We start from the raw sequence: 22,367 nt of genomic DNA, 5'->3' as shown, positions 1-22,367 counted from the left end.
TGGGTCCAAACACAGCTTCACAGGGAAGATGCACAGGTCTTTCATCCTTGACATGTACAGAACTGGTTGCTCCTTGTTTCATCTTGTTGCTTTTAAATCAAGTTTTATTTTTGTTTTGTATATTTGCCACATTTTTTAAAGCTATAAAGCACAAGCAATAGTAAATAAGTGACTAAATCAGTGGCAGATCAGCATTTTGCAATATCCAGCGAATGCCCGTTTGATGACTGTCGCCTCCATCCAACTTCCTCCTCTTTCTTCTATTTGTTTTTGTTCTCTTTTTAAAAATTTGTGTTGATCTAGCAGGTTAAATGCCCTGGGGACCATCCTCTGCTCTCCGCCTATGTTCTTTAAATTATCTCAGTAATCTCTGACCTAGCTTTTATCTTTCAAAATCAATATGTTTTGTCAAGCCTGCTGAATTGGGGATCCTGAAGTTCTTATTTTTGCATTCCCAAGCTACCTTTCCTCTTTTTGCAAGTCCTTTACACCAACAAAGCAGATTTCTTCACCTAGCTGTTCTCCAACTTTCCTTTCCCTATTGTTCTTCCCTTTTTGTGTTTTTTTCCATTCCATATTACAATCCTCCAGAGGGAACTGTGTGATTGATCTGCCCATGGATCTTCTCTTTGATTTACACACACACACTGATCCAGTCTTTAATATTATATTTCAAACCAAATCCCACCTCCATCACCAAATACATCTTCAGGGTCTGCTTCATTTGATGAAATAGGCTCTTGCTCTTAAAAATTCACTGATTCAGGAGTGAATCCTACATAAGGACTGAGAATTTGTTACCAGTATTGTATAAGGGGATTTCTGCACCTGTTAAATGTAGCACCATGCCAGTCGAATGTTGGCATTATATTCCAGCCGCTCCACATGACTTCGCCCACATCCATCATGTGGCCAGCTGACACCTCACCACATCCTCCATTTTAAAGTACTTCTTTGGGAATCACTTAGGGCGGGGGTCATCAACCCCCGGTCCGCGACCCGCTACCGGGCCATGAAGGCCTCGGTGACGGGCCGCCATGCCTGCTTCTCCCCCCCTGCAGCGAGAAGCTCACCAGGCCATGAGAGAAGCGGCCGCCAAAGCAGCCGTTTCACTCACAGCCCGGCTAGCTTTTTGCTGTGAGGGGGGAGGAAGAGGGAGGCGCGGCTGCCGGCACGCTGGTGGGCACAAACACGCATGCTCGGAGCTGCTGTGCATGTGTGTTAGCGCCCCCTGGTGGTGAAAACGCGCACGTGCGGAGCTGCCGTGCATGCACATTTTTGCCACTAGGGGGCACTAACGCACATGTGCGGCGCCCGGGCCGCTGGCTCTTCGCCACCCCCGGAGGCGGTCCTCAACCTTAAAAAGGTTGGGGACCGCTAACTTCCACTAATTGAAAAAATAGCATTATGCCAGCGAAATGGCATAGTGATAAATATTATCGCACCTCTGGCTGTTCCTCACCTTCTCCCTGTCTCGCTTCTGTCTGCCACCTTTTCGTGCTTCTTACACTCCACATGCCAGTTTGAAATAGTGGAAGAGAGCAACGTGCTTTACACAGGACTCAAGCCAGGCAACCAATCCTCTTTCTCGATGTTTTAAAGGGCCCATGATGCCCACTAATTTCTTTTTAAATTCAATCTTTCTCTATTGAAATGCTTATGCATCTAATCATAGATGCATAGTGCCTTTTGAAAGCCACCTCTTATGGAATCACAGGTCTTGGATCTTTTAAAAATTAATCTTGTTCCTGATTTTTTTTGGGGGGGGGGAACATTACAGAGGCATGCTTTGTGTTTCAACTGTGGGGAAAAATTAATTTGGCTTTGCCTTCACAACTGAATGCTTATTCATTGCTCCAGGCAATTTGCTCTTAAAAAGAAAAAAACCTATCCCCAGGAGAAGGGGGAATGAGGCGGGTGCAAGGGCAGGACATTGGAGGTGGAGATAGTGCTTCTAACCTCCATACATTTCTTTAGTGTGTGGCCTGCTGGTTGCTCTCCTGTAGCTTATGCTTTTTAGGTTGGGGAATCCACTTTATGCAATTCCCCAACTAGCATTTTAAAATGGCAGATGTGGCGTTAGGTTTGCTGGCCGGAAATGGGAGGTTGGTGGTGTCGTGTGAAACGCCAAAAATGTAGCATCTTCGTACTCTAAGTATAACGCTACATTAATGGGATGCAGAATGGCTCTTAAAGTGGCTTCACCAGCTTACACTAGAGTTGTCTGTATCGTCCTGTCCTCACACTCGCCTCCCTCTCCCAGGAATGGAAATTAATTTTTAAAATGGTGATGTGCCTGGAGCAATGATTAGGAGGACAGGCATGTAGGGGATGCCAGAAATAAAAGACCTTGAACAGAGAAAGACGTGGCAGGGGGAAAGAAGGTGGTGGTGGTGCAGGGGGGCCGAGCAGTTAATAAAGACAAATAAAGATTTGTTTATGGTACAAAGTATGGCACATGAAAGTAGTATGCAGAAGCACTATGCATCTATGATTCCATGCATAGGCATTGCAAAGGATACGTTTGAATTTTAAAAAAATTAACGGGCATCGCAGGACCTTTAAACTGTTTCAAAATATGGAGGAAGGGGATTGGTTGCCTGGATTGATTGACAGGAGGCAGTGCAATGCATATAAGGCACGTTTCTCTCTTCTGCCTTTTCCAGCAGCAGATGAGGAGGGTAAGACACGTGAAAAGATGGCAGACAAAGGTGAGAGAAGAAAAACATGAGGAGGGCCTGGGAAGCGCGATATAATTTTGTGCTTTTCCATTCCGTGGGAGTGACACTATTTTAGCTAATGTGTGAAAATTCCTTAAGATGTGACAGGACAAACTTGAGGCGCTCTGAAGTCCCACAAAGGTAGGGATACTTGAAGACCAGGGTGGTTCAGTTTATGCTCTACTTGTGCTTCTAAGCAGGAGGCTGGGTTTTCTTGTTGTTGTTGGGCAGTTCATCTGTTTGAGTGAGGCTATATGGCAGGTTCCTTTCCAAATATGCACATAGAACAATGCAATAGTAGTGGCTATAGATGTAGGCACTTATTTGAAACCATCATTGTTGTTTGTAGGGTTCTCCCAATAAATTTGCTAATAAATTATGCTATCAAATGAAAAAGGATTCTGTGTCTGTCTGGTTTTGGAAGTGCTGTGAAGCACCCTAAGGGGATTGTTCAAATAATTTCATTTGGGCATAGCCATAAATCACTTGGGTAATATTTTCAGTCTTGAAAAACACTTTGAAGTAGTACTTGAGTCTTGTAAATGCTTTAAAAAGAACTGTAGTTCTTGCAGTATTCACTCACAACAACAAAGCTGTGAAGGGGGGCAGCTAAATATATGCCCTAGAAAAGCAATCTTCTCTGTCTGTACTCTGACTGCCGAGGAGAATCACAGGGTTCCATTACACATTATCTAATTTTTTTAAGCTATAATTTTCCTTAATGGTCCAGGCAGTCAACAGTGCATTTCAAAAAGTTCTATTCAGTGAACAGGGCCAACACAAATAAGACACTGGCAGTTCAGTGTACTGAGCTCTGAAGCATTTGGATATTTTTAAATACCAGGAATATAGGACCCTAAATTGGACTGATATCAGGATGTAATGATTTTCTTTCCAGCAAAGAATTTACACAGTCCTGCTCATAAGAGTCTCCTTTAAGTCTTCTGGAAAAGATGGTTTAAAATAGCTGGGCTATTTTTTTTAAATCGGTGCCTATAAAGGACAAATATCAACAAAGACTGAACTTCGTATTATAGAATCCCCATGACTTTTCTTAAAGAATGTTCAGAGTACTAAGATCCACCTTGCTGTGCCCCCTTGAGTGGAATGGCAACATTAATATTTTAATTCAAATCTTAGGGAAATGATGCAAACTATTTAAATAGGAGTTGTCCTTTTAACTGGTAGGAATTCGATTTAAGCAGTTCTACAGTACAATTGCTCAGGGCTTATGCTGAAAGTTTCTTACTGGAATTGTAGGGAGCACAAAGTGACAGCTGAGAAATACCACGTGGGTCACATTTTTACTGTTACTCTGTAACAGGCCCGACCATCTTTCGCTTGCCCCTGGATGTGAAAGATCGCCACGTTCTGAAAACAAGCCCTACTGCTAGATCAGACTGTCATGAGTAGGTGGGAATGTGGGAATGGCCCTGGAAAAATCACTCCACCAGCCCAAAACGGGGAGGGAGACCATGCCTCGTCAGCCCAAGCAGGAGTACCATGTGCCAGGCAGGGTGGGACTGGATGGGCTTCTCTCTTGATGAATAACTGAGACAAGGTGCAAACATCTTGTCCATAGCCATGGCAAGACTGGGCATCTCTTGACACAATGTGGCTGGGTGATGCTGGGCCTCTGGCTCATGCCTGCCCCTCTCTTTGGACCGGAGTGGTTCTGGCAGGGACCATGATCCTTCATTCAGGGAGACCAGACAGCTGAGGAAGTGGGTGGCTCGATAGTCTCTAACAGCTAGGAGAGGCCAGCCAGCAGGAAAGCCAAAAAGAGGGCAAGTGGGAATGATTGAAACTCTTCCCTCAAACTGGCTCCACCAAGGCTGCCTCTTCAGGAGGTCAGAACTCTGGAAGGTGATGCAACACTGGGGAGGGTCTCCCACCCACTCATCACCTTCTCACCTTCTCACACTGAATTGCAATCAAATGGCCAGTGATGGGCCTGAATGGGGTGGGAATGGGAGGGCATGTACACAGCTATACTTCCCAACAATATTCTGCATGATTGTGCCACTTCTGGAGTTTCTCAAAGCTTGAAGAATGTTTCAGGGGTTTCTCAATGGTAAAAATGTTGGAAAAGGCTGCCCTAAACAATCAAAAGTGGGCCTCAGCAATTAGGGGGAGACTTTCAAGACAATTAGCCATCTCATTGGAGCAAGGAAGTCTCCACACTTTGGTTGCTGAGCACCCTGATAAGATGTACAGGACGTTCTGGAGACCAAGAATAGTCCCTGTAAATAAGAGCCTTGCGAGAGATGTACAGTGCCTTAGAAGTAGGTGCTTGGCAGAAACATGTTCTTTGCTTGGTTGGCTCCAGGGACCCACACTGGTTTTGCCTGGGGAATAGCACTGCAGTGGCTGTGATGAATGCTGCTTTCCAAACACACAAATGCATAAACATATTTTTACAGACTGATTTCACAGTTACAATTTGCCAGCATGTTTTCATTGCATTGAAATAAACTGAGACCCCAAATTTACACCTGTCATTCTTTATTTGTGGGATTTTTCCCATCACTAGAAAGGACTCCAATTATGACATGTGTTTTGCATGTTCATCAGGAGAGTTGGCAGTCCCACCTCCTGTCATGCCTACCCCCTTTTTTTGGTCTGAGCATGTGCAGGAATGCACCCCCTTTCCCCTCAATTCCCCTGGCACTCAAATCACCCAAACAAGGGGTGTGCGTGTCTGATGTTGATGTGCACTCAGTCACCATGCATGCATGAAGATAAAGCATATTGACCACCATTACACAACTGCATTTCTGCATGAACGCTATGAAGTGCCCCATTGTACCTTAAATCATGAAAGTAAAGTGCATTTAGATGCTGGATGGGGAGACATGGGAGGCAGGGGGGGGATGTGGAATCCTTGTTTTTGACTTAACTTCCTGGAGTATCCCCAGAAAATGGGCACTATTGTAACTGCAAATGTGCATGGTAATGCAATCAAGTTCAATTTAAAAAAATGAAAGGGGGGAGGGCAGGAGGAGAGGGAGATAGAGGGTGGAGGTGATATGTCATCACATGAGGTGGGAATGGAGGAGGAAGCAGACCTGAGCTCATTGGATAACCACAAATTCCCACCCAGGAGAGGGAGAGATACTGCATTTTCTGAGGATTCTCAAACTGTGCAGAAAACAGGGATTGTGCTCAGATCTCTTCTTTAAGAGCCCAATTCTTGTGCAAAAGATTTGTTATTCTGCAGGACTTTAGGAAGGCCATTGCAGTGGTTTTTGAGGCTGCAGAAACAGAGATTGCAAGTCTATGGTGCTCCTCTGAAGGACACTTCAAGTAGAAAGGCTGTTTAAAATTTTCTAGTTGAGGAAGAGAGACCCATTATTTGCACCAATCTGTTGTCAAATACAGTCATTGAGCAGTTGGACATTAATACATTATTGTCAGTTTATGCCCCACCGTATGATGCAACTCGTTTCTCCAAACAAATCCAAGATGTCAAGGACTCGATGGTCACTGTATTTTGGAGAAGCTTTGTGGCATCCGTGTGGCATCTATGAAAGCTATCATTGGTTCGGGTGGCCTGGCAACTGGAAGGAGCTTGGTAGGGAATGGACATGGTGGGGGCCAGTGGGAGGTGCATGATGACATCTCTTTCAGGAGAACCTGGAAGTATCATCATGTTGTTTTAGGAATCTCTATGGTAAAACCATAGCATCTCCAGCAATTCCCAGAACTATGGTACATTACTACTGGGTCATCCCCAGATGTAATGATGTGCATAATGCTTGCTGGCATTTTTTTTAAGTCCTCTCCTGCCACTGCATGGACTGGAGAAAGCAACAAGGGGTGTGGGTAGGATGTTTACAACAGCAGTAAACCTGACAACCTGACTCCACATTCCTCAAGCTCCACCCCGCTGAAAAAAATTCCCCAATCTAGTCATTTCCTAACTTTTTTCCCTTTTCTTGGCAGTCTCCATATCCTCTTTGTGCCTCATTTTTTTCATTTCAGCCATTCATCACCCTACCTTTTATCTGCTTCCCATATTCAGCCATATTTATTCTATATTTACTTCATTTATACCTCACCTTTCACCTGGGGACAAAAGTAGCATACATTGTTCTCTTCTCCATCTTTTTATCCACAGAACAATCCTAAGCACCCACTGAAAGTATGCAATGGGTCCAAAATCACTCAGTCTGCTTGAACAGCAAGATGGGGATCTGAACCAGGGTCATGCAGACCCTAAACTGAAGTTCTAACTGCTGCACCACATCAGCTTTCATAGCATGGCTGCTGCTGAACAAGTAGCAAATTGCCAGGCCTACTTGACTCATGCAAGTCAGGTGGTATCAAATCACCTACAATTTGAGGCCAGGCCTAGAGCTGCTAATGTTTTGCTGGGACTTGGAGATCCCCAGAATTACAACTGAACTCCAAACATCTGTCCTCTTGAAGAAAATGGCTTCTTTGAAGGATGGACTCTGCAGCATTATACCATGCTGAGTCCTGTCTCCTCCCCGAACCCTGCTCTTCTCAGGCCTCATAACAAAATTTCTAGGAATTTCTCAACCTGGACCTGGCAACTCTAGACAGGCCAGATACCAATGAGTTCTTCCTCAAAGGCCAAAAGTGGACAGGAAAGGTCTCCCCTCCTCCCTTTTAATGACAGAACAAAGCACTGACTGTGATGGTTGCCTAGCAACAGCCATTGAAAGAATCCATTGCTTAAAGCTAAAGGTGCACATTTTATCATTTTCAGATGTATTTTTTTAGATTTCAATTTTCTGCATACCTAGCACCCTTTTCATGATTGTAGAAAGATCCGTTTTGCCCATTCGCTGCTCCAATTTCCAGATTTAAGTATCCAGGCTCTGCTATTAGAATATAAGATTTTTAAAAAGGATGTGCATGGGGGGGGGGGAACTAAAATAAATCAGTACCACTGATAAACAGCTGGGAGCACTGGTTCCATGCATGAGGCTGGGAGAGAAGGGTCCTAGTCTAAGCCCCTCTGACATTTCTATGCTCCCATCATGCACACTTTTCCTGTCTAGTTTCAGAGGGTAGCCATGTTGGTCTGCAGTAGAATAGTTAGATTCCAGCCCAGTAGCACCTGAGAGTTTCAGGGCATAAGCTTTTGAGAGTTAAGGCTCCTTTAATCACACAGGGTGAATCTTATAAAGGGACCTTTTGACTCTTATGCCCTGAAACTCTTGTTAGTCGCTAAAGTGCTACTTTAGGTGCTACATTAGAGAGCCAGTGTGGTATAGAGGTTAAGGGCAGTGGGCTCTAATCTTGAGAATCGGGCTTGATTCCCTCCTCCTCCCCATAAAGCCTGTTGGGTAACCTTGGGCCAGCCAGTTTCTCTCACAGCTCTCTCAGCCCCACCTCCCTCACAAAGTGCCTGCTGTGGGGAGAGGAGGGGAAGGCTGTGTTCAGAATATATACTCCAGAATGTGTTGTGTGTTGGGGGAGGGGATTTCTGCTGCTGCTGTCCTTCCTAACAGAATGCAAAAAAGGGCTTTCCACCGCAGAAGCTGCATTTCTATATCTGGAAATAAGACAACCCCACTCTCTTCCCATCTTCCTTTCATTTCATGGCTTTTTCCGAGTAAGATATTTTAGTGAGCTAGAGCCACACCACATGCAACTTGTTGCAGTGTGTCTTGATCCTGGTCCATATGCCCCCACCACTCCCTCCTGCTGTTCGATTGCTTCCTTCACTCCAATGCAAACACGATGTCCTCTGTCTATTCCGTTTATGGAATTCTTGCTGCAATAGCAGAGGAGCAACTCATGGTACACCTGTTACCTGGGTTCTCTTCCTGAGTGTATTCTTGTAGGAGGTGATACGCATTAGGTTTTGTAATGTCATCATGGTGGCTCTGCCACTGCCATGTGTTGATCAGTGTTTGTGGGAGGTATCATCAATGAATATCATTGTAATTGGTGGGCAGTGGCAGAGTTATCAGGAACACCATGGGAGTGGCTGTTAGTTTTGTTACATTAATTGCTTTTGTCTCCAGTGGGATTCTTGTGCTTTTGACTTGGATGCTGGGAAAGCACAGAGTTATGTTATGCTGTGTTATGTTGTTGCAAGTACTACTGTACCAGCTCCTGATGTGCCTAGGCCATAGGACTGCACCAAGGAGCCGAAGATCTTTTAATGTTGCAGCAGGTTGGAGTGGTTTGTTTACACAGAGAGAGACGAAGCTCCCCAGCCATGGCTCCAGGATGACTGGGGTTATTGTGTTACTTTGTCTTCCCCAGAGAACATCCACATGACACAGACTTGAGAAACTGTATTTTGAAAGTCATTTAAGGAGACGGCAGCTTGGGATTTCAGCCAGAAACAAAAGGGAGAGTGTGCATTTAAAAATATGTTCAGGAGAACATGAAGAGCAGTAAGCACCTACCCACATTTACAGGTGTGAACACAAGATCACAACCCTCTTCATCAGTCATTAACATGCATAGAAAGGTTTTGTGGAAATATGGCTGAAGGGCTCATAATATGTTCTTTATGATCCTGGATTGCCTGAAAAGGTCAGGAACCAGAATCCCCAGTAAATGATCTCAAAAGAGCACAATGCAGACAAATGTAGGTACACATAAAATTAAATACAGAAGTCTTATGGGTTCTGTCATTATGGGATGGAAGGCTATCTTGTAAATCCAGTTGAAAAAGAGGATGTTCTCCCTGCATTCACACACACACCCACACCTTTGCACCTCTGAATTAACCCTGCTGCCACTGTTTCTTGTCCTATATGAGCACCTACAAGTGAGGACATGAAGCGAGACTCTTAAATGCTCAAAAATGGAAAAGATTGATATGATTCACAATGGAAGCATGGATGATAACAATGATGGAATTGGACAAGATGGCCAAACTTAATTAGGGAACACACAACATCTGTATTTGTTGCTAACTGGAAACTCTTATAGACTTTGTACATAATAAGGGGGGAAATGATCTGACAGTATATGGTTTTGAATATAGAAAAAAGGGGGACCATTTCCTTTATATAATCATAGTGTAACTGATTAGTAATTTGATATATATTAATTGTAGATAAAACTGAAAGCCTCTTTTTAATGTATTTTCTCTCTCTCTTCTCTCTTTCATTTTTCTCTTTTTATTTCATTATGTCTCTTATGTTATGTTTTTAAACCTTCAATAAAAAGTTATTAATACCAAAAAGGAAGCTGGTCTTATCCCAGTTCTCTGTTTTCATGGAGATTTTGAGGGTGGAGCCTGTGGAGGGTGGCGACTGGGGAGGTGAGGCAATCCAATGGGTTATAATACCATGGAGCCCACCTTCTGAAGCAGCCATTTTCTGATCTTTGTCATCTGTGGATCAACTGTAATGCATGGAGATCTCCTGCCACTACCTGGAGGCTGGCAACCCTACTTATGGTGGGTTCAGTGGTAGGGCAGCAAAAGATGATACTTAATGCACAGGCTCCATTGTGTTACTCTACAGCAGTGGTCCCCAACCTTTTTATCACTGGGAACCGGTCAACGCTTGACAATCTTACTGAGGCCCAGGGGGGGGGTAGTCTTTTGCTGAGGGACGTCGCTGCCGCTGCCTGAGCCCCTGCTCCACTTGCTTTCCCGCCGGTGCCCCTGACTTCCTGCCGCCCACTGGGGGGTGCTGCCAGCAACGGCTGCACAGTGCCATGCCAAGGGGGAGCCCCAGCAGAGTGACAGGGCAGCCCCCGAGGCAGCAGCCGGGGAGGAGGATGAGGAGGAGCCGCGGCCCGGTACTGAATGATCCACGGACCGGTACTGGTCTCCGGACTGGGGGTTGGGGACCACTGCTTTACAGGACTGTAAAGACAAGCCTATAATGGATCAGACCAAAGGTCGTTTGGATTCCCCAGAAGTTTCTGTGGAACTCACATGTTAAGACATGAAGACAGTGGGCCCCCACTGTTGCTTGTTCTCACCACCTGATAGTCACAGGTATGGCAGACAATGGATTTATTTAATAAACCTTTTGATAAACAGGACTGTGCTATGGAAGCTACAGCTGAACACCTCTTCCTTCTGTCTTTAGGGACACTAACAGCACAATCCGAGTCAATTCAATGAATTCACAAAAATGTAACTGTTTAAGATTGCACTGTGAGTCTCTAAGGGCCAAATTCCATAAGACATTTCCCTCCTCCACACCCTGGACTCCCATTCCCATTCCTTACAAACTCCCATTCCTTACAAACACACAGCAGCTGCAGGGAAGAATTTTTAAAATTCTTCGGGGCTGGCTTTGGCTCTAAGTTGGGACAAATAACTCCCCCTTAACCCATCTGTTTGGGGAAATGGCATGGTAGGCCTCTCCACCCACTGCACCATGGAAGTGAGCCCCCACAGATTTCAAAATGTCGGGCCCACTGCATAACTACAGGGAACCGAGAACCCAACGTGTAAAAAACTTTCTTGTGTAGTGCCGCCATAACATGGAAAAATGTAGGGAGCCAGTGAAGCAATCATCCTGGAGCTTTAGGTAACCATAGGACAATGCTATGTCTTTGCAACAGTTGTCCAGTCCTCAGGGATGCCGTTATTGCTGACCACAGGCAACCATTTTACGAATGCTTCACTTCCCCCAGATTGCACCCATTGCTTAAGGTCAACCTCCAGTTCTGAGGTGCCAAACAGTTAGCATGTTGGCCCACAAATATCCCAGGTTTGCCATGAAACTCACCTTAGGGCAATTCCTCTATCTCAGCTGAAGTCTACCTTTGTGTGTCTTGCTAAAGAATAAATGGAAATGAGAGAATGATGCCCTGTGCAGGAGAGATAAGGCAAGATGAAATGTAGGAGGAGAGGTAAGATTAAATGTAGCGAAATCTTTTTTCCCTTTTTTTCTGTCATTGGATATTTGAGATCAGTATAGCTATCTCAGTGAGAAACAGATTAACAATGAAGGACAGCTCACATCACAGAGTGAAAAGGGGATGTTCCTTGGAGAACTCGATAGATAGATAGATAGATAGATAGATAGATAGATAGATAGATAGATAGATAGATAGATAGATAGATAGATAGATAGATAGATAGATAGATAGATAGATAGATAGATAGCCTCTTGTGGCGCAGGGTGGTAAGGCAGCTGACATGCTGTCTGAAGCTCTGCCTATGAGTCTGGGAGTTTGATCCCAGCAGCCGGCTCAAGGTTGACTCAGCCTTCCATCCTTCCGAGGTCGGTAAAATGAGTACCCAGCTTGCTGGGGGGTAAACGGTAATGACTGGGGAAGGGAATGGCAAACCACACTATTTTGAGTCTGCCAAGAAAACACTAGAGGGTGTCACCCCAAGGCTCAGACATGACTCGGTGCTCGCACAGGGGATACCTTTACACACACACACACACACACACACACATATATATATATATATACACATACACCAGCTGTTACTTGGCAATGACCACATAAATTACATATACATGTAAATGCAAATCAATCACATCCTTCCTCCCACTGGTGGTATACTGCAAAAACAGCCTGACTAGAATTGCATTTCAGTTCCACCCAATCTCCATGCTTGGAGCAATGAAGATCTGATGATAAAAATACCTATGGCATGTCTTTCAAGTGTAAGGATGGCTAATTTTGGTTGCTTGGTTATTTAATAATACCCCAAGCCATTCTCCCGTATTAAGACCTTGCAAATATACTGTACCTTCCAACTGGAATGACTAATGGTCCTCTTCATAACCACAGATTAAGAAAGAAACATTTGTTAATTAAGATCTAAAACTCAAATGGATGCAACTAATTCCAACTCCCACCACCAACCACTGTGAGATGGTATAGTTTATTATCACCTTTAGATAGTTCTGGCCCAAGATCACAAAAGAAGTTTCTAGCAGAATTCAAAACTAAATCAGTCACACCACTTAGTCCTTTAACGCAACAGTTAACATCGTTGTTCTCTTTTCCTACACAGCTCTTACTTGTGCCTAGGAAAACTGACACACAACGGTCTGTTGCATTCCTCCCCAAAACAGAGCTTTATGCAATCCTATTCTGCTGAGTTACTAGAACATTTTTTGCCCGTATAGTAGAAAGATATCTAAAATATTATCTAAAATATTATACTGGAAATTGTTATTGGGTGGTGTAAAATCATTATAACCTGCCATGTTTGCTTATGTGGCAATGGTGACACAAAGGTTTGGGTCCAGTGATGAGCAAGCAGAAACACAAATGGATTTAGTGCAGTTCCACTTATGCAGTATTTTGTGCTACATCTAGCACTTTCCTCCCTCTGTATTATGGTGGAGATAGGAAATGCAACTGATTTGTGGCGACTCAAGAGAGTTTTCAAGGCCAGAGATGAACACAGGGGCGTTGCCCTTGCCTGACTCTGCATAGCAGCACTGGGCTTCCTTGGTGATCTCCCATCCAAGTACTAATTCAGTACTGATTCAGCTTGACTTCTGGTGAGATCAGGCTAGCCTGGGCCACCCAGGTCAGGGTCCATCTACTATAGTCTCCAGGAATCAGGAGCACAGGATTTCTTGCAAGTGGAAACACAAATGCGGATACAACAAGTTGGACAGCACAAGTGACTACCACAGTATTTTTCTTGTGTTTTCATTTGTGTAAGAGCTGTAGAACAAATGAAAATGTTTTGCTGGATCCAACCGATAGATTATATCTGTCAAAATTCTAGGCACGGATTTCTTTCACAAGGATTAGTCTACTCTGCAAATGCTGGAATATCTGTTAACAATAAGTTATGCTAAGGGTAGCAAGTTTTGTTTTGGCAAATGTTAACTTTCCTTGAAATTTTCTAGCTACTCACACATCGTTGTTCTGACATCTGAGGCTAATGGATATGTTATTCATTTTGGGAACATCATTTTTTTGCACCTCTTTTTATGAATGTGCAATTTTGTGTACACTGCAGCTGTTTTATATTGTATAATCCTGAATTTTTATATGGTTTGCAGCCAGGACAAAGAAACTTGAATTGTGTTATCTTAATCAAGGTTATGGGAGAATGGGAGAGGATTTATAAAATGACAAGAGCTTTTCCTAAGAATCTTTTAACTGTTGGATAGGCATACCGCCTATGAAAATATGGAATAAATTGAAGATCTTTAATAACTGCTGGTCTATTGATACAGTCTCTAATATTCAAAATCAGCTATGCCTATTATTCTGTACATTCTCTGGAAAATATATCATATGTGGAAAGGTCAGGGAAAGAATAACTATATGAATGTGTGCGTGTGTATAAAAATAGAATTTATTTAGATGTATAGATAGAAGTAGCTCAGACTATACACCAAGCTTATACACATACACAATACATATGCAGGCTACCTATAGCCCAAGAATTGGTTCCAATCTATCCTACTGCCCCACAACTGTGGCTTTACTGCACTATCAAGATGCTGTGATAATTTGCACCCCCCCCCCCAAAAAAAAACAATTTAATCCAGAAAAAGGTCAAAGCTTTTCCTTGCTCAAAGTCATAGGCAGGCGGTGAGTCATAGCTAAATGGTTGCTTGAAGCTCTGTTTGCCTTGTAATCATATGCTGAAATGACGTGACTTTGCATCGTACAAGAGACTAATGTTTAATGTTCCCTACTCTACAGCTTCAGGAAGCAGCTGCTTTGGTATTTGCTGATCAAAAAGGTTACTGAGAGAAACTGCTATTTTGGCAAACCCTGGTAAAATACGGCAAAGCCAGGTTTCACCCGTGTCATCCTGTGGTGCCGCTGAAGAACGTAGCACAGTTGCCAAGAGTCAAAAGGGATGTAAGCATACTGATGGTTTAGATGGACATTCATCCATCCTTCCGTCCGCCCATCGATCTACCTAATTTTTATACCGCCCTTCCCCATGGGCTCAGGGTGGTTTACAGCAGTGGTCCCCAACCCCCAGTCCGGGGACCGGTCCCGGTTCGGGGATCATTCTGTACCGGGCTGCGGCTCCTCCTTGTCCTCCTCCCCGGCTGCTGCCTCGGAGGCTGCCCTGCCACTCTGCCGCCAGCTCACTTTTGGTGCTCTCAGTGGCCGCCATGGCTGGGGCTCCCCCTCAGCATGGCACTGCACAGCTGCTGCTGGTAGTGCCCCCCAGTAGGCGGTGGGAAGTCAGGGTCGCCGTCGGGAAAGCAAGTGGAGCAGGGGCTCAGGCGGCAACAGCGACGTCCCTCAGCAAAAGACTACCCCCCCCCCGGGCCTCAGTAAAATTGTCAAGCATTGACTGGTCCCCGGTGATAAAAAGGTTGGGGACCACTGATTTACAGCATCTTTCCCTTCTTCATAATTCGTTAAGGGCTGAGTGGGCGGCGAGTGGGCGGAACCAGTCTGGGTGAGAGGCCAATCAGAAGGCACACAGAGCCTTCCGATTGGCCCCTCACCAGGACAGACAGCAGTTCTAGCCAATCGGATGAGGGCACAATCTAGGCCCTCACCAGGACAGGCCAGAAAGGCTTTTAGGCCCTCACCAGGACAGGCCAGAAAGTGACAGGGAAGCGGCAGGACACCGTGAGTAAAGAAGGAGGCCTTCCCCTTGGGCCTAGAATCACACCCGGAAGAGGCACCGGGTGTGCTTCTCAACCTGAGGGGAAGGCTGCGCCGCCACCGAGGGGGAGGGGGGGAAGCAGGCCTTCCCCTACCGGGCCCAGAAATGCTGCACCCAGGGGCAATGCCACCTCTATGTGTCTGCTGGGCAGCCACAATAGTGGTGGGGGGCCTTGCAAATCCCGTTCTCATGAACGGGCTTTGAATTTAGTAGAATCATAGAATCATACAGTTGGAAGGGACCTTATGGGTCATCTAGTCCAACCCTCTGCACTATGCAGGACACTCACATCCCTATCACTCATCCACTGTAACTTGCCACCTGGAGGCTGGCATCCCTGAGTCCACCCTTCCAAGCACCCTCTTCTCCTGGGGATCGAATCTCTGTAGTCTGGAGATGAGCTGTCATTCCGGTGGATCCCCCGGTCTCACCTGGAGGCTGGCAACTCTAGCCTCTAGTATATAATAAATTGCAATCATAGGCATAAGGATGCATATATGACATAAAACAGTTCAAGGGTCAGGGCATGTACCAGACTCTGTATCTCATTCATTACCAGCTGAATGGGGGAGAATGACACTAATAGATAGGGAAGTTCAGGCTGAGGCTGCAATAGAAATCCAGTCATTTTGGGAACTTGACTCTAAATCGTCCAGAAGGCCTTGCAGGCAGCCCCTTCCACATGACAAAGATTTGCATATAAACTGGCGGACATTTTTCAGTTGATGCTCCCACCTGTCATACTGGGAGACTGTGCTATATATGATCCCGTCAATACACATGTTCACCACTTTTGTGTACATAGGGCAAAACACATATTTCCCAGCAAACATGTACCTTCAATGATCGGGATTTCTGTTTGCATTCATTCAGGCTGGAAAATATGTACATTCCCTTCTTCACAGAAAATGGCAGTCATGTATAGGAAGCGGATCATACACAGCATGCTTTCCTGGCTTATGAGGAAAGACCACTGAAATGAAAATGAGCAAACCTGGCTTACCCAACTGTAAATGAATAGCAGCTCTCCATTGTTCAGGGGTGTCAAAGTTAGATACATGAGTAATACCATGCAAAATACAGCCTGCTTGATTGGCACATGCCACTGAAATGCAGCATCTCTCCCTTTCCTCTTCAGAATTTCTGTGCTAAGGTCTCTTGTTCTGGTCATGTCACAGGCCCTTTAAGTTATTCAACAAGGTTTCAACCCATCTTCCCCCCCCAAAAAAAATACCCTTGAGTTTATTTGAGTGTGCCTTGAGTGCAAGAGTATGAATTTATTCTAACAATGCCTTTCCCTCCCGTCCCCTGCTGCAGAGAAGAAGAGTTTACCAAACCAAAAGGGAGAGAAACTCAAGGGTTGAAAAGAGACAGTGGCAGGATCAAACTGCCTCTCTGCAACACCCCCCCAGGTGATTTTGGCCACCACAGCTGCTTTAACAGCCCAAGTCTGGCACAAATATCAGTGGGGCATTAGCAAAGGAGGAAAGGGTGGGGACAATTATAATAGGCTGGAGACGGAGAAAACTAAAGCTATCGTGGATTGTTTTCCACCTGACCAAGGTATCAAGCAGGAAAGAGCCTCTTTCCTGAAAAGCGCGTAGGTATGAGCCATGCTCCAAGGAATATGCACAAAGTATTCCTCTCTTGATATCCCCGGAAGACTCTGAAGTATTAGAGCGCTCCTACAAGAGTTCCTTCTTTATTTTGCCCTTGAGGTAGACATCAGAGCAACAAAAAAATCTGGTGCAAATCACCTATTGGAGCTAAATGGATTTTAGCTTCTTCTTAGCTTCTAGTTCGAGGAGAGGTTCTCCCTTTTGATAGGCCAAGCAGTCTTCCTTAAACAGTTCATTTTATGACACCACATGTTAAAGCTCTCACAGGGCAATCCTATCCAGCTTTACACCTTTCTAAGGCCCTTCATTGGTAAAGGCTGCCTTAACGTCAAGGCCTCATTCAGCTCCCGCTTGTTGGTTTCCAAGTGTATGTCATGCTGTGGAAGACCAAAGTGTTTCAAAGGTCCTTGTGCTGCTGTGGAACACGATACAACCAGAAGGCAAACACCCCATCATTTTGACCTGCAGGTTAACTATGACAGATTGTTTGGATGTAAACCAATTTAGACCCATTAATTTCAACGTATACCCATATGTCACTGAGGTGTGGAGCAGGCTGTCCTTGATGCTAAGCTTAATGTGCTGTGCTTGAATAGACGGATTCTAACCCTCATTGTAATAACAAGTTATATACAGAGGATAGGATTCTACAGCCGTAGCACTAGCTTATTATCATCCAGTGTGTTGCCCTGACATTGAGTGCTGACTTTGGACCACACACTGGTGCTGGAGGGTAAGGGTGCTGTGGCCCAGAGCAGTCACTAGTGGCAAGTGCACAAAGCTGTCACATGGCACAGAAATGTGAAGAGGTGGATGAAATGGACGTAGAAAGAGTGGGCAGGTGCAATTTCAAAAGCATTCTTTTCATTAGGGAATCTTCTGTGTCTGCAGAGGTGAATGCTCCCAACGTACACTTGTACAGTTCTAGAACGTGATGAGCAGAGAATGGCTATTTAGCGAGACATGCTAACATCTCATACTTGTCTTGCACAAAACGATGCGCTAACAATGCTGCTAAATGCGCTTCATGTACTAGTACTGCAAGTCGCAGGCATAAAGCTATATAGAAATGCCCAGGGAAATGGTAAGAAATGTGTCCACCGCTTGATGTTCTTCTGACTGGATTTATTCACACTGAGAGAATAACTAAGCAAAACAGGAAATCAGAATGATTACATCCAAACATAAGCTGCTATTGTTATGCAAAGCACTTTGGCACACTCGGGTAGCCATTTTTAACAAGGGAACAGGAGATGCTCAGCAGAAAGATACCCAGAGCAGCCGTGATGCCCTCCTGCTTCTCCCAAACTCATTCACCTTCCCAATCTCTACTGGGGTAGTATCTCTGTACTGCCAATGCAGATATATTTCCAGTTAACGTTATCTATTTTTCAAAACTAGGGAGCACTTCAGCATTTACTGAATTATTGATGCCACAGCCCTGACAATCCATACAGTAGTTGTAAGCATGAAATGCCACGGGAGACAGGGGCAAGAAGCAAAGAGCGTTGAGCTTGCCTTTTTCTTTTTACAGACAGAATTATACTTAACAGAGGATTCCAGGAATGGGATATCTATCTGCATATGACACTTAAGAATAAGGAACCATGTCTTCAAAATTCTATATCTGTTCAAGAGTTAATATTTTCTGTAAATCATTTAAACTAGACAAAAGAAGATGTATCAGTAGAAGCTGCTTGTGTTTGCAAGCTCACAAGAGAAGTTCATGCATACACACACACACACACTGATCACTCAGTGAATGGTCCATCAACTGATAATCTGATCTGTCAGATGCAATCCTATGAAGCTGTGGTATACCAAGTCAGAGTATTGATTTAAAAGTCTATGAAAAAGAAGAACTTGCGGGGAGGTTGTATCTGGCTTTTTACAACCCCAAAGAGCTTACAATCACCTGCCCTTCCTCTCCCCACAAGAGAAACCATGTGAGACAGGTGAGGCTGAGAGAGCTCTGAGAGAACTGCTGGCTGCAGGTGAAGGAGTAGTGGGGAATCAAACCTGGCTTTTCAGATTAGAGGCTGTCACTCTTAGTCAGTACACTCAGGTGGCTCTCAGTTGTTCACCAAAAGTATTTCATAATGATGGCAATGCTTACCTGGCCATGCCAGGGATCGAACTTGCAACCTTCTGCGTGCAAAGCTTGCGCTTGATCACTGAGCCACGCCCCCTCCCTACCACACCTCCAGCTCCACAGATGGGGCTTTCATGTCATCTGACAACACTCAGCCTCCTCAGAGATGTTTTTCAAGGGTTGAGCTGTGAGTCACTGAATGATGAGGTGTCATCTTTGGTGCATGCATGTGTGAAGCAGTCCTGATACGAGACGCATCTGAAGGATGAAACGCTACCTAGCAAACAGCAACAGAGTACTCCTGATTCACTCCCCTCACACACTTCCATCCTGTGACTGCTAAGCCATGCTTGTAAAGCAGCAGAGTGGCCTAGGAGGCATGGTTCCTATGGGAAGCAAACAGCTGTGTGTGTGTGTGGGGGGGGGGTGTTCTCTTGCCACTCCTAGAAGTGTGCACTGGAAGGCAGAGCTGGCACAGCAGCACAACAGCTGCATGATTCAGGACCAGGTTTTGCATGGCAGTTCAGAGGACCAGACCTGATATGCCTTTCTTAAATGGACCCTCTTGGTAGAATTTTCCCATTCTGCCCCAGGGCTTCTAACAAACCCCAGCACCCGCATCGTTCCTTCGTCCTCGTAAACAGAACAGATGCCTTTGTAAATACACAGCCTCCACAATCTCTGTAAGGCTTTTGTGCTCTATGTTTCTTATGCACTGATAACACATCAGTAATAAAATGAGTAATTAAAAGCTTAAGAAGGGAGAAGGGAGAGAAACTTGGATGCATAATAACTTAAGCTGTCATCTCCCCATTATATCATAGGCATTAGCACACACACACAAAAGCCAAGTCCAGTTCTGGTTCCAGGGGTAAAGCTCTCGCCCCAAGCCCAATGTTTGGATGACAACTGCGTGAAATACACTCATTCAACCAATGCTTTTATCCACCAATGAGAACAGGAGCTTTACATTTGGGGATAGTTTGAGAGGCTTCCTATAGAACAGCTAGATTCGAATCCAGAGCACCTCAGAGACCAACAAGACTTTGGGGGTATATGCTGTCCAAGGCCAGAGTTCCCTTTGTCAGATATCTGGTATTGGTATCTGCCTAAGGGAGCTTTGACTCTCCAAATGTTGTGTCCTGCTGTGCATGGATCTGTCTGTGCATGTAGCTGGCCCCTTAGGTGCTCTTGGATCTAGAAGTTTCATTTGGGGAAGCTCTGCAGATCTCCACAGAGCAGCCTGGAGCGTGATCTGAGCAAAATGGATATTTCTTCTTATTGCCCAGGCTGGCATCTCACAACTAGCACGAATTGTGTTCTCTTCTGGCTTTTGTAACTATATTCTGTTTGACATGTGTGAGTCTTTGGGGCCACTAATATGTCTCCTTAGCTGCTTGTTCTCAGGACAAGTTCCATTCTGAGAACAACTCTCTCTAACATTCCTAATTACAAAGGGCTGAACTGAAGCGGCAGTGAAATAATTTTCAAAACAGGCAGGGGAAAAGGCTGCTGCAGAAGCACAAAGCTGTGAGTTGGGGGAGGGGGGATGAGGACTAGCCCCAGAATGTGTACATGGGGTGTAATCTTTGGAGAATACATCATGTTAAAGTTACCACCATCATCATCTTCACTGCCGTACAGGACTGTACGTCTGCATTTGGTTAGTGCTTGGAAGACCCAAAGAAAGTACACACCTGACCAGATACCTTAAGTCTTCTGTCACTCGTTCTATAAACCCCAGTGAGCTTTAAAAGAGGTAGCATTTTATTAGGCATCATCATTATGGATGTATTTCAAGGGATCTATGCTGAATACTAGCTACACTCCATCTTCTCTCTCCTCCATCACCAGTGATGGAAGGATCTCCTTTTTTATGTTAGTGTACTTTCAGATCCTTCCTCAACAGCTACCTTTTCTGTGAAGCCTCTGCATATTGTTCATCTAGTGACAAAATGCAGCACTAGGGAATTAAAACATCACAGACTCTTGTGCCAACTAAATGATTACAGATTTCTGGTGGAATAAGATTTCATGGACTAAAACCACTTCTTCTGATGCCAGTCCCCATTGGCAGGCCAGCAGGTGCATGCACAGATCCAGACCCATGTGCCCCTCTGCCAGCTAGGAGAGCCCTTCACCTAGCTGACAAAATGGGCTCTAGCCCACCCAAGCTTGGGCCCGATGTGTTTGTAATGCTCTCGCCCTCGTCCTTGAGACTCCCTTCCTCCTCCGTGCTGCGTCCTCCTGCTTGTTCAAATGTAGCCTGGAAGCTCTACGGGCTCGAGAGCTTCCTCCTTTGGGGCTGGCGAAGTTGCATGTGCCTCTTTGGCACATCGGCGCCTCCTCCCGCGCAAGGTGCAAAGGAGACCTCGGAGCATTCCCCGCCCGATCTGCTGCTGCCCGGCCCGGGGACCTCGGCCGCACTCCGCCCGCCCCCCGGCGACCGCGGCCAAGCCAGCCCCCCTGGGCGGCCCGGCGGGAGGGAATGCCCTCTGGCGGGCAGGGCGCCTGCTGCTGGGCCCCACTCGCCTCGCCTCGCCTCGCCTCCCCTGGCCGCCGCCCGCCCGCCCGCCCGCCGCGCCCGCCGCGCCCCCGACCTGCCAGGCTGTTGTAGCAGTCCACCTCGATGCTCTCCAGCAGCCGCCTCTGCTCGTCCGTCAGGCTGGCCGCGCTGCTGGGGGGGGCGGCGGCGGCGGCGGCGGCCTCGTCGCGGGGCTCGTCGTGGGCGAGCAGCAGCAGGAGCCCCTTGAGCTCGAGCAGCGCGCGGTGGTACTTGCCGATGGCCTCGCGGCATTTCTTCTCCTTGTAGCACTGCGCCCCTTGGCTCTTGAAGTCCAGCGCCCGCCGGATCAGCTCGTCCGCCTCCGCAGCGCCCGCCCACGGGCCCCCGCCGCCCCCGCCCAGGGCGCACTGCCCGTCGCCCGCCGCCCGGCTGCTGGGGTTCAGCTTCCCCGCGCCCGCGGAGCTCTTCCTCTCCATGCCCGCCGCGCCTTGGCTCCTCCTGGCTCGCCCGCACGCCACAGCACAGCACAGCACAGCACAGCACAGCGGCGGGGTCGGCTGCAGCGGGCGACGAGCCGCCTCCGCCCCCGCCTCCCCTCCGTCCCTCCCTCCCTCCCTCCCTCCTTGCGAGAGGACTCAAACGGCAGCGCAGCCTCCGGGCTGGACGGGCTTGGGCTTGGGCTCGGCCCGCCTGCTGCCTCCCATGCCCGGCTGCCACCTGCCACCTGCCGGGAGTCTGGCGGGCTCCCTCTTGGGCCAGGATGGGGGCAAGGAGGATTGCTAACCCGGAAGGAGCGGCGGGCACGGAGGAAGGCGGGCGGGCGGGCAGGCGGGCGGGCGGAGAACCCCAGCTTGGGTTTGGGCAGCGGAGGGAAGCTTTAGGGGACTTAGGCGAAGAAGAAGAA

The 22,367-nt window shown here is 46.4% G+C and overlaps 1 protein-coding gene across 1 annotated transcript in view; it reads right to left on the bottom strand.

The window, feature by feature from the left end:
- TTC9 (tetratricopeptide repeat domain 9) overlaps positions 1 to 22,028 on the bottom strand; it is a 44,082-nt gene extending 22,054 nt beyond the window's left edge. The window contains exon 1 of the mRNA XM_077322645.1: positions 21,558 to 22,028. Coding sequence (XP_077178760.1) covers positions 21,558 to 21,939 — 382 coding nt within the window. The 5' untranslated portion in view covers positions 21,940 to 22,028. The remainder of the gene's footprint in view (positions 1 to 21,557) is intronic.
- Positions 22,029 to 22,367: the final 339 nt, after the last annotated feature.

This window comes from Paroedura picta, chromosome 2, assembly GCF_049243985.1.
Source record: "Paroedura picta isolate Pp20150507F chromosome 2, Ppicta_v3.0, whole genome shotgun sequence".
In the NCBI taxonomy this organism is placed as follows: Eukaryota; Metazoa; Chordata; class Lepidosauria; order Squamata; family Gekkonidae; genus Paroedura; species Paroedura picta.
The sequence above is the reverse complement of the archived record's forward strand: the minus strand, read 5'-3'. Positions and strand labels throughout refer to the sequence as shown.